Source organism: Mytilus edulis, chromosome 7 (genome assembly GCF_963676685.1).
Source record: "Mytilus edulis chromosome 7, xbMytEdul2.2, whole genome shotgun sequence".
Classification (NCBI taxonomy): Eukaryota; Metazoa; Mollusca; class Bivalvia; order Mytilida; family Mytilidae; genus Mytilus; species Mytilus edulis.
Genome location: NC_092350.1, coordinates 65837408 through 65850436, shown reverse-complemented (window position 1 = coordinate 65850436; position 13029 = coordinate 65837408). Strand labels below are relative to the sequence as shown.

General features: G+C 31.1%; 1 protein-coding gene across 1 annotated transcript; it reads left to right on the top strand.

Moving 5' to 3' along the window:
• The first annotated feature begins 7267 nt into the window (after positions 1-7267).
• Positions 7268-11136, top strand: LOC139483590 (uncharacterized). The gene is made up of 5 exons (XM_071267592.1): positions 7268-7554; positions 7933-7997; positions 8928-9019; positions 9340-9449; positions 10590-11136. The coding sequence occupies exons 1-5, from the start codon at positions 7492-7494 to the stop codon at positions 10962-10964; spliced, it is 705 nt and encodes a 234-aa protein (XP_071123693.1). The 5' UTR covers positions 7268-7491; the 3' UTR covers positions 10965-11136.
• Positions 11137-13029: the final 1893 nt, after the last annotated feature.

Genomic DNA, 13029 nt, shown 5'->3' with positions numbered 1-13029 from the left:
GGGCTGGGGGGTGGGGGTGTCGGATGGCGGTACAGTTTCTGAATTATATATAATTTAATTTCAATTGTAACCCTATTTTTATCAAATGCCAGAGAAGCATAAAAAACAACATTTTTTTCCGGTGTATACGTTAATATAGGTTGATATAATTAATTAATGCTATTTTCAAAATTCATAGCAGAGTAATAGCCTAGTTTTCAGTAGACTATAAAATGTCTACGCAGTTGTTCTTGTTTCATTGTTCACAAACGAAGTTTGTTCTCGTCCTTGAATATGCTTGAAATATCTACCCCTTGATCATAAGTACAACACTGGCAAACAATCACATCTTTAAAATTAATTAAATTTCCATAGTTAAAATTTAAAGTCATATGAAACCTCAAATTAAAAAAAAAAATGCATATGTTTTTTTTTTTTATAACAAAAGGGATAGTTGTCGTTATTAAACTTCTGCACATATAATTTTTTATCGGAAGAAAATTTTTTGATTACTCCACATTTAAAAGAATTTTACTGTTTTTTTAATTGATTGCTTCGAGGAAGGAATTCGCCAACATGTTTTCCGTGTTTAAAGTGACCTTAGCGTGACCCTCTCGTAAAAGACCGGTCATTGCAATACACATGGATCTGTCACTGAAATAAACCAGTATCTGATTGTACACGTTAAACATGTGCTCAATGTCCATGATTTTTTGTTGATAGTCTACTATAAGGTGTCAATCGTTAAACTATGGCTTTAAAACACAATTAATGAGCCGCCATATTTTCACTTCATAACAGACAGAGAAAAAAAATCGATATTTTTGGGTAAAAAATTATAAAATTGTGCACAGAAGTTTATGATATAGTTATGCATTGGTTCAAGAATTGGATAAACATTATTTTTCACCAGTCACTCGTTCCATATGACTTTAATTTCGATACTAATTTAACTGGCTTGTGTTATACTACCTATCGGTAAATATCTATAAAAGTAATACTGACCTTAATATAAGAACATCGTGAAGAATTTATTACTAGCTGCTTGCCAAATAGTTAAATAATGCCTGTTGATTGTTACACTTCTATCCAAAAAGTAATCCGATGTACAAAATTGAGAGTCAAATACTAAAATATTGATATGCAATATAAATAGTTCTACTAATACACAGTGTCATATGTCATTGGTTGTCAGCTGGGTTCATCAAAAAAGAATAAAATGAACACGTACTTAAAATATATTTCGACTAAACACTTAACAATTTAAAGGTATTGAACTTTTTTTTTCATATTTACAAAAATAAGAAATTTAAAAGAAATCAAAATGGTCTTATTTCTAATTATGTTTTTTGAAATTTGTTTATAAGTAAACACACACACACACACACACACACACACACACACACAGTTAACAATTTGACCAATAGATATAATGAAAAAATACATTTATTTTCTTTGATGTTTGTTATAGAATAATGTGTGTTATCAATATTTTATCAAGGAACTGTATATTTAAATATACAATTCCTTGATTTTATTTCTTTTTAAAAACCTTGTATATAAAAAAGAAGATGTGGTATGTATGCCAATGAGACAACTATCCACAAAAGACCAAAATGACACAGACATTAACAACTATAGGTCACCGTACGGCCTTCAACAATGAGCAAAGCCCATATCGCATTGTCAGCTATAAAAGGCCCCGATAAGATGTTTGAAAGAGTTTTAGACTGTGGCCTTCACTTTTCGTTTTGTTACTTTTTGTCTGTGAATTTCTGTCCTATATATATTACAAGATACACACCAAATTATTGATAAATATCAGTTTGAATGAAAAGTTACTGTTAAAATATCATAGATAAGAAAGTCACAGTGCATGTAAATGAATGTAGAAAAGATATATGTTGCATAAAGGTCTGCACTTATATATTAGGAGAAAAAGTCTAAATTCATATTATATATAAAAATGGGCATAATTAACTCAAACAAGTACAATACATGTTTGAGTAAAATAATATCAGAAGCACCTTTTTCTTTGCTGTGACCTTAATATAAGAACATACATGTTTGTGTAAAATTATTTATCAGAAGAACAGTTTTGCTGTGACTTTTTCTTGTAACTTTTTTCCTGGGGATTTTGTGGAATTTCGCCAAGAATTTATCATTAGTATAGTCTTGTATTTCGCCGTCAAAAATATTGAACTTCAACCAGGCGATCGGATAAATATTTCATAAAATTAGTTATACATTATATATGATAAACTGGTCTGCAATTCCGCGTGGAAGTGTAGGGATAAGTGAACAAAACAGAGGTCCACAGTTTATATATGAAACATAAATGTACAATAATGCAAATATTGAGGTTTAAACCCAAGTGCACTAGATTCGTAGATACTATGCTCAGATTGACCTTTACAAGAAAAACCCAAGCACTAATAATAAACTACAGAAAGATTGTGTTTCGTCTATCAAATTCGTCCTAGTACTTATGATATTGAGGTATGGGATTTTTTTTAGAAAAAAAATAAAAAATATATAGAACCAGTGCCATATTACCATGCTAAATATAACCGCATATACTAGATACATTTCCCTTAAAATAGAATGCTTAGGAACAAATCAAGAAATACACCATCATGGCAAAGCACCGCAACAATTTCCTGATATAACACAAAAAGTTGAGAAGGTGCTGGTTCTTAAGATGCAATCGGATAAAAACATTTAGATGGGAAACTATAAACTTGCGTTGCATTTAAAGTTAATAATGAATTTGAAAACTATCTATTTTAAGTAAATCATTCTAAATGTAGTTCATGATTAAAAAAAGTTTCGGCATACATGTTATTTCTCCACTTTGTAGTCAATGTTACTCGGTAAGTCGGTCGGGAAGAGGATTATATACTTTTCCCCCTTAATTGCTTTTAATTTACCGAAGTTCAAACTTTATTTATAACTATATATATATCTTAGTTATCATGCATTAATTAATTTCTAATAATCAGGGGGGGGGGGGGGAAATAGATGCCATAGGCGATTGAAGTACGTTTAATTGTAAATGTCGATCGTTTATTAGACGCCGTGATTTAGGAGGAGGTGTCTGTTTTTATAGTTCACAGTATGGCATTTATCTCTGTAAAAGAAATGTCATGCAATTAAATGCAAGGTTTTGAATATTGAGGAAATACATCAGTATGTGGTCTGACAATATACAAACCTCGAGAGACATGTATGATATAATATAATTTTGTCTTCTGATGTTGAAAAAGGGTCATGCAGATGAATTATATTTGATTGATTTATATATGGCATCTTCATTTTTCTAACCATAAGAAAATGAAATCAAATGTATCATATACACGTTTATTGAATTAAAATAATTTGTTTCGTGGCATGTAAATTGTTTTAAGTAATCATTTGCAAGGTGTCTAGCTTGAAAACATTTTTTGTATTTCTCCCGTTTCGGAAGGGAAACATTTTCTCTGAAATATTGTAGAAAATTCAGCCACAGTGGCACTAGATCAGTTAAACACATTAATTATCATAGCATTTGTGAAAAAAATATTTCAATTAGTTGAACAAAAATGTACAAATGTAAAAACGTGGAAAATATTAGAGGATGTAAGTGTCTTAATAAAAAAAAAATAGTAAGTCGTTAGAAATAATGGTATGTAAGAGGAAAGGTTACTGGTGTCATTGTGTACACCCGACACGTCTTACATATGGGACTCAGTCACCAGTCATCTTTAAAGTATGATCGAAACAAATTAAAATTTAAAAAACATGAAGGATCAACAATTCTTTAAAATTTCACAAATACAGCCGAGGATTTATTCTATATATCTAGGCAGTTAATCCTAAGTTGATTTAACCGAATAAATCAAAATTGAATAAGACGAAAAAAAAGAAAAGAAAAAATGGGACAAAAATTAAAGAATAGAGAAAAATGAACTTCCATAATTTAAGGAATAAAGAATTATTGTTAAAATAACAGTTGAACCTAAATAAACTGATTTTTTTTAATAATAAATATCAAAGAAGACGTGTTCAGACCACGGTAAACGGACAGAAAGTCACAGGCCATAAAGTCACAAATTTGGTAGGAAAAAAAGTCACAGGACAAAAAGTCACAAATAATATGTTGACAATTGTTTGAACATATATATAAGAGAAATATCTTGAAATATTTACTTTTTAATACATATATTCATATTTAAATTTAAGAAATTTGTCATTTTACTTGAAAAATGAAGATTTATTTCATTTTAATCATGCAACAGAAAGATTTCTTGGAACAATGAAGCCAGTAAGTGCCAAGCCACTTTGACATTTTGTTTTTTTAACAATTATATGATTTACTTTTATATTTTGGGCGATATCTTTTTGCGCCAAAAAGTAATTCGTTTGCGCCACAACTTAATTGCCCCAATACTTTTTTTGCGCCACCTTATTTTCAAAACTATAGGTATCATTTGCGCCAATAAGATAATCACCTAATTGTGCCAATTCTATCTATTTCTATTTATTATATATAACAACTAAATGATTGATATTTTTTTGATAATTTTTGTTTTCAAAGTTAGATTTTTAAATTAAACAATAGTTCAAGCGGCCCAGTTGAAGAAAAATACAAAAATATTTTTGTAGAAATTTCAAAGATAATAGTCAGAAATAATGAATTGTGACTTTTTGGGCATAGGACATTTGAGCGAAAAAGAAAAAAGCACATAGGGTCATTTGAGCGCCGACTTCATAGGACATTTGAGCGCCGGGATATTAACCTTACCTGAGTTTTCAGACAGGACATTTGAGCGAAATTTTCCCTGATAATTTTACACGAATTAAGATTTTTTTTTAAAAGTAATCAATTTATATTTTCCTTGACACTATTATCAAATTGCAATCTGTGACTTACATAAAAATTCGGAGTTTGAACATTGATGCACCGCAGAGCCGAACAGAAAAGGAGAAGGAACAGAATCTCCGGGATTTGCATTCGAAATACTGCCAGCAGGAAATTACGAGGGATTTTTATGTCAGAAGCCTGGGATATAAGTTCCAAGCCCGAACAGACTTGTAAATAATGCCGTTGCCGAGTTTTATGTTTTATGACAGTGCTTTGTTTTTAGTGCTTTGTTTACAATTAAAAGATGTTTTAATCTTTTTGTTGGTAAACTCCTGTTTTATGACTGTGCTTTGTTTTTAGTGCTTTGTTTTTTACAATTAAAATATGTTTTAATCTTTTTGTTGGTAAACTCCTCATTTAATGAACTATATTCGTAAGAAAATGTGGTATGATTGCCAATAAGACAATTCTCTATCCAAGACTTGTTTTCGCTCAAATGTCCTACGCTTATTCTTATTTTCGCTCAAATGTCCTAAAATTTAGGCGCTCAAATGTCCTATACTTTGGCGCTCAAACGTCCTTTTTTTTTCGCTCAAATGTCCTGTCAATGCGCTCAAATGTCCATTGCCGGACTTTTTGTCCTGTGACTTTTTGTCCGTGACTTTTTGTCCTGCGACTTTCTGTCCTACATTCAAGACCACACGTTGTCATATATGTCTTTTTTTTTTATTATTATCAAAAGACTATGATTCCAATAAATCTTTATTTCTAAACACATCAATTAATTTCTGCACAGAACAAATATATTTGAATTTTTTTTCTTTTAAGACTCAACGTCAGTCCGTTTACTTATTTCTATATCTACAAGTTTCACAAAATTATCTATCACAATATTTATAAACGACTTATATTAAATCTACGTAAATTGCTTATTAATTGAGAATTTTATCAACATCAAAAAACCCAATGTAGAGTACTAGTAGTGGAGTTATTAAAAAATCAAATGATATTCATCATCAACTACCACTGACCCGATGATTGCAGTGAAATTGTAATGCATAAAAAGTTTCATTTTCTTGTGTACTGTCACCTAACAGAAATCATTCAAACAGTTTACCTTAACAGAGACATATAATAAAATCTGTCTATAAAAAAATGATTTATATTTGTCATAAGCCATATCCAAAGATTTGAAGTATTTGATTACAAGAAACTAGTGTCAAAATTTATTAAAAAAAAAAAGACACATCAATATATTTTCTTCAAAATGAATATCACTTTTCGATATGGTCATAAAAATCATAAAAAAAAGGCTGATCAACCAATCAGTTGCAAGTTACCTGTTGGTAGGAAGTACTTTCCGCCCCTCGCTTATACCCGGGCCAACCAGGTGTTTAGATATGAGAAGCAAGAAGACCCCCCTTTGAAACAATCAATACTTAAATATCATGATATTTTGAAATTGATCATTGTACCTTCAAAATGAACACTCCAAAAAATTACCATAGTCAACCGTCAACAAGCAGAATATGTACACCAGAGAATGAACCTCTTGTAAGAAGAAATGTACTGAGATCATTAGATGGTAGCCAGAATGGTAAGTTTCAATTATCTTACTCGTCCTTACAAACTTTAAAAAACGTAAATTAAGTGACTTATGTTTTAAATATATATGATACATTTTAGGTTACGTCTACAAATTATTAAAAATAACCGGTCTCACTAATTAGCGACAACAAGAATTTTAGCGACAACAAGCGTCAACAAGCGACAAGAAGCGACAACAAGAATTATTTTAGCGACAACAAGCGACAAGAAACTATTTAGCGACAAGAAAACATATTTTTTTAATTAAAATTAATTATTGCAATAAATATTAAAAGAATATGCAAAAGAAAATAATTTTAGCGACAAGAAAGTTAAAATTGATAGAAAAAATGTTTTCTTGTCGCTAAATAATTCTTGTTGTCGCTTCTTGTCGCTTGTTGACGCTTGTTGTCGCTTCTTGACGCTTGTTGTCGCTAATTAGTGAGACCCAAAATAACCATTAGGGTCAACTCGAAATCAGAGGAAAAACATAAAACGCATTGATTATTTTTAATGAAAAAAGTGCGAAAATGAAAAAGAATGTGCTTATCCTTTATTTGCTGATCAAGCATACGTGCATATAAAACCGTATCTTAAAACCGGATGTTCTGTTCTCAGTTCGATCTCGATGATATAAAAAAGAATCTTATTATAATTCGTATATTCTTTGCAGAAAAAAAAATTCGTGTAAAAAAGAATCACGGATAGCAAAATTCCATGATCACGAAGGACAAAAATAATAATAGAAATATATATTCCATTATAAAAAAAAATTAAGTCCTCTTCATCTACAGTGGCCGATCCAGGGGTTTGGGTTCTAGCCTTTTTAGAAACCCCCTTTTTTGACGATCAATGCATTTGAATGGTGTACATATGCCCCCCGTTTTTTTAAATTGCCGCAGATAGATCCGTCCCTGAAACATTGGTAGACTTTCCATCCACGAATAAGTCAATTGTTTTACTGTTTAAAAACACTATACATTAACATTCAGCAATAACTTACTTGATTTCACATTTTAGATGAGTCACAGGTCTTGTCAATTACAGTTGGACAATTGAAATCCATTATAAAAGAAACTGTGATGGAGGCTAGTACCACAAAAAAGTCCACCATAAAAGACACAAAAGTGGACGATAGAATTAAGGTACTGAATCATAAAGGTTTGCCTTCGATATACTGTCACTCATTCATCGATCATTACAATTATTTTAATTTTCCGTACAAATTTCTGCAAATTAATTAAAAGCAATACCCCCCCCCCCTTTTCCCCCCAAAAAAAAGAGTTAAAATGCCCAAGCCATGTTTTTTTTTCTGTGCACGCGAAGTGGTTTATTTGTCAAAGAATTAATTTATTTCAATCTCTTTTCCACCAGTTATTACATTACATGTAATTTCTGTTCAGCGGATCGATTTAAATTTATTGGATGTATTTCAAAGAAATGTATTTGAAAACATTGTTTTATTCTTAATGTATGCTTAAAACAAAACAAATGATAATACGGACCATTTACTTATCTTTCAGAATGGCGTACACAGTGCAGTCAATGATTTAATGGAGGATGAAAAAACATGGGATTTTAGCAAAGGGTAGGTACATTTGTACAATTTTTACTATCCCATTTTCACACGACAGAAATTATAAATATAATATTTATAAAGGTTTAAAAAGCTTTATCGTTTAAACACGAATTATTCTGTAATTCATTATTTATAACAAACACTATCCAGAAGGAAGTATGTTTCGTATTATCACAGTGCATGCCCTCCACAAATATTTAGTGTTTGATAAAAGGAAAATATATTCTGTGTATCGCAGAGCTAAATATATCGAAAATACTGTATATTTAATGCTTAATAATTTTAATCATGTCATATTTACTATGACAAAATGTCCTTAAGTATGTAACCTGTCTCGCCTCCACTTGTACCCGCATACATGAGCAATCATGGGTTAACCTTGTCAAAATAAAAAAATAGTCACAGAAAAGTATGTCATTATGATATTATAACTTACTCGCACTATCTTATGTTCATATATACTGGTTAACTAAAGGTCGAACGAACGCAATTAGGCAGCAACCATTTGATTTTCTGGGGGGGGGGCTATGGTTTTTTTTTTCTGTACAAACTTTTTTTTTTCTTTTTTTTTCGCGACAAGTCGAAAACAATTTTTTTCTTTCAATTTTAGCATTACATATAGTGGCCGCTGAGGGTGAAACAAACATTTTTTTTTTCTTAGAATCAAAAACAAATTATTTTTTTTTCCAAAAAAATGGAAACAAACTTTTTTTTCCAAAAAAAAACCATAGCCCCCCCCCCCCCCCCCCCCAGAAAATCAAATGGTTGCTGCCTTACCATTAAAAAAACAATGATGCCCTTTTCCTTTAATTAAGGCATTAATCAACTAGCACAAACATGGTACGAATACATGTATGTTTTGCATGTCGTTTTACACCTTTTAAGACTATCTTCAAATAACTGTACTTTGTAAATAAATATTACTTATATGACTTACAGATTTAAAGAAGGAAGAAATTCAACACACACACGGGAAGTTCTCGTCGCTCTTGGAAATAAAATTGGCAGTTTTGATAGAGACATGGCATACAGTACGTATTCTTGATAAAATCTTTTAAGTATCTATAAAATAGCATACTACTTGAATTAAAACTGTTGTAAATGTTTGCTGCATTACAATAAAAATTGCTGCACTCTTTCATTTATTCAATAAACATGATAAACATACTTGATTATTATACACGGCCAAGGTATAAATTTTTTTGTATCTATACATTTCTTGTTGGCTTGGAATGGCTGAGTCTGCCCCTGTATACGATATAAGAATACAGATAAAAATATATTTATGAATGTCAAGTTCCTCTTTTTTTGTAATTCATTACTTCAATACATAATGTGCCATATTTTGTAGAGGGATGCAGAACTTATTTCCACACCCTCAAGACAAAGTCCAGAAAAACCAAAGAAAATACAATAGAAAAGTCCAGAAAACAGCAAAGAAAAAGACAAAGAAAATCATCAGTGAGTAAAATTAATTACATGGACAATAAGTCGTGTTTCTGAAAAAAAACCCTTAAAGGTTGTCGATTAGAATGTCAGGTTCAGACTTCTTTTAATGACATGTTTATGGGAATACAAGATTGCGAGAGAAACCAAAAAGATTTTTCATCCTTATTAGTAAAAGAAAACTGACAACGTTATTATAGCAAAAAAATGTAAATGTAAATCAATGTTATAAAAAAACAAGACTTATTGAGTTGGGAACATTTATCAGTTATAAAGAGTGTCTAAAGGAAGCGGTCGTTATAGAACGTATGGTAGCCAACTTTCGAGTTATGCGAAGTCCATTCGGCAATTATGCTCGTCTGTGTAATGTCATTTCCATGATTGAGGGACCGCCTGTATCCCTGCAATACTTTATCATGCGACTTCGTGATCGTCATTATACAGGATTAATCAGAAATTGTGTTTGTTCCGTAGGTACTTAATCACAAGTCCCCAAATGACAGCAGTGTTGATTATTAATTATAAGAATTTTATTTGCCGAATAATTCGTACACTACACATTATAGCATTTTTTTCTTTTAAACCCATAGAGGAAGTGACAACGCCCCTAACCGCACGAATGATCTTCACTAAAACAAAACTGTTCGACGGAAATGCGTCGGTCTCGAAAGTGGCCTATTGGTCTATAAGATAATCAAAATAATATTTTGTAAACAAATTACTATAAACAATTGATGAAAATAACAGATGATAAAAATCTTTAGCAACAAGTCTTTCTGATAAAAGATGTGAAAACCATTCCTTAGATATAGCTAGCTTAATATTTATTAAGACTTTAACTTGAAAATGAAATATTACATATTTATAAATTGCTAACGGAGAATCTTAACATTTGCTTTTATATTCTCAAAAAATTAAAATATTTCGAGCATTGAAATTAGTGAAGCGTTGCAAAATTTATATACATGTATAGTAATGTGGAATTGATAGATATGCAACCATTTGCAAGATACATATAAAAGTATAAAAAAAAATGGAATTTTCGACATTAAAATTTTATTCTTTTATTACCACAAGTTCTATATATTTTTTTTTATATTTACCATCATGCATAACCGTAAAAAAAATAATTGCAAAATGTATTATATATTTCAGGCAAGAGTAAGGCGACGTGCAATCTTAAATGTTAGTACAGCAATTGCAGATGTTGATAAAGAAAATCTGTTCACTGTTTTGGAGAATAATGACTATATGTCATCAGAAGAGAGCGAGGAAGTCAGTTGTTCGGACTCTGATGACGATTCAGGAAAAATTCAATTTGTGAAAAGGAAACTCATGTGGAGGTCCGATTATTTGAACAATTGGTTTCTACAATTGGATAAGAAAAGTGCAAGGAAAAAACAGAGTAGTAAGAAAGGAGGTGCAGCTCTGAGACCAAGAGCTGCAACAAAAGGGATCAGTGACAGAGAGGAACCATCCAGTCCACCGTCCTTTGCTATTCAGCCATTTGAAGAGCCGGACTCAAGTTAGATAGCAAGTGTCATAAATTAACAATAATGAAAGATGTTAATGTGAACATCATTATACAGAAGATATATTTAACTTCAAATGAATTTGAAATAGATCAGTAACATTTATGTCATTTTTTTTCTTTCATAACTGTTTTTTTCTCTTTCCTCTTGTACAATTATTCATTGCTATGATGGCCAATCGAAATTAATTTCAGATCTATGTTAACATGTATATTTGAAAAGTTTTGCATCGTTGTATTTTGTTCCACATAATATATTTATTAAAGTTTTATTCACACCACATCCATACTTGTGCTTAGCATCCCTTTCATTGGTGTACTGGTTATACGACCGTTTTTTTTTTTGTTTTTTTTTTTGGGGGGGGGGGGGGGTCTCGTATAATGGTTTGATGTCTGCGTCGTCGTCTGCATCGTTGTCCAAAGACACATTGGTTTCCAGACAATAACTTTAGTTTTTGTGAATGAATCTCTATGAATTTTTTTAAGAAGGTTGAAAAAATACAAATCCTCAGCAGGGCCTAAGGCACTTCGTTCTATAGCGACTGCGTATATACACGTAACTAAGTAACTGTAAAAAGTCCCAGTTCAATTTATTTGAGTTTCGGAATACGTAAACTAATAGATTTGGTATCAGGAGTCGGTATCACCAAAAAAAAACCTTACACCTAAGATTGTTCATTATTAAGGCATGAACAATTCAGTATACTAACGACCAATCTTAGCCGTAAGCTTTGTTTGTGAAACTGACTCTAGTTGTCGTTAAGATGTGAAATTTGTGAATTCGATAGTGTCTCATTCTATACTTTTCTTATATCACATTTTATAAAAATCTATGAAAATATCATTTTCTTCTTACAATAGTTAAACCAGTATAATTATACATTATAAAGGCAAAAGTCTTGATTTGAATTGTCTCTATCAATTTAAATATAAGAGGATGTGGTATTAGTGCCAATGAGACAACTCCCATTTTTTTCAAGATACAATGTAGTAAAAGTTAGCAATTGCATCTTGGTTCGCACCCAACAAACTATCTATGATCTCAATATAACCAATGTAAATCAATGCAATCGAGAAAAACGGACTAGTTTATTTACAATACGACAAAAAAAAACACCTATGAACAACACTCTTGTGGTGATCAGTACATACCAAATGCAACGAGTTTAAACGCCTATGCTCGTCGACAACCATACCCTTACGTAGTCATTAGTGCAACATTACGACAAAACAAGACTATACAGAGAACTAAGTCAAATATGCTTAACTTATTACATCAACACAATACAAACAAAACAAGGTTCAACGAACAAATAAGGCGAGATCCATGACACAATGAACGTAGAGGATGCAAACGTGCATTTATAAAATTCTGAAAGTTAAACCAAATGTGGAATAAGAATAAAACATTGCAGTAATATTAATAAATCACATCCGATAAAGAAGGCGAAACACTATACTGTTACAAACTTGACTACAATATAAAAGACAGACATTTTGACAACATCTGTAGTAAAGCAGAAAATAATTTGAGTAAACTGGTATCACAACCAACTCAACCCTAGTCTGTAAGAGTACATGTATACCCGAAAGTAGCAAAATGTGTCGTAATGATTAATGCAAGTTTTAAAATATGTAAATAAGTACTAGTACCTAATGTATCGAATGAAAGTTGAAAATCTCTTAAACAGCTTCGATTGATGATTTATAGTAATATTAAAAATTCAAAAGAAAAAAAAACATATTTCCTGTTTCTCAGATCTCAGTTTAACAATTCTGTGGTTCCGGTAAGCAATCATGCAATTATGGGGTAATGATGCACTCCCCCTATTATCTGTTCAATAGTCGGGATTACACGATCAATTCATTGATATGTTTATTTAATAAGCTCTTGATAATTTTCCAATTATATACATACAGAAAATTACTGAGCAAATGGTTACAGCCTAGTCTTAAAATAGATAGATAGATACTTGGTAAAAAAAGTCTTTATACACATTGTTAATTACCTAGAATCTAGAGGGAATTTCGTAAAACTTCGCTTGTACATGTAGATGCAGCACA

Excerpts from the sequence above, each read along its gene's own strand:
- LOC139483590 (XM_071267592.1), top strand. The coding sequence starts at position 7,492 with ATGGAGGCTAGTACCACAAAAAAGTCCACCATAAAAGACACAAAAGTG. Across the intron at positions 9,020-9,339 it reads TGATAGAGACATGGCATACA|AGGGATGCAGAACTTATTTC; the intron begins GTACGTATTCTT and ends CATATTTTGTAG. Across the intron at positions 9,450-10,589 it reads AAAGACAAAGAAAATCATCA|GCAAGAGTAAGGCGACGTGC; the intron begins GTGAGTAAAATT and ends TATATATTTCAG.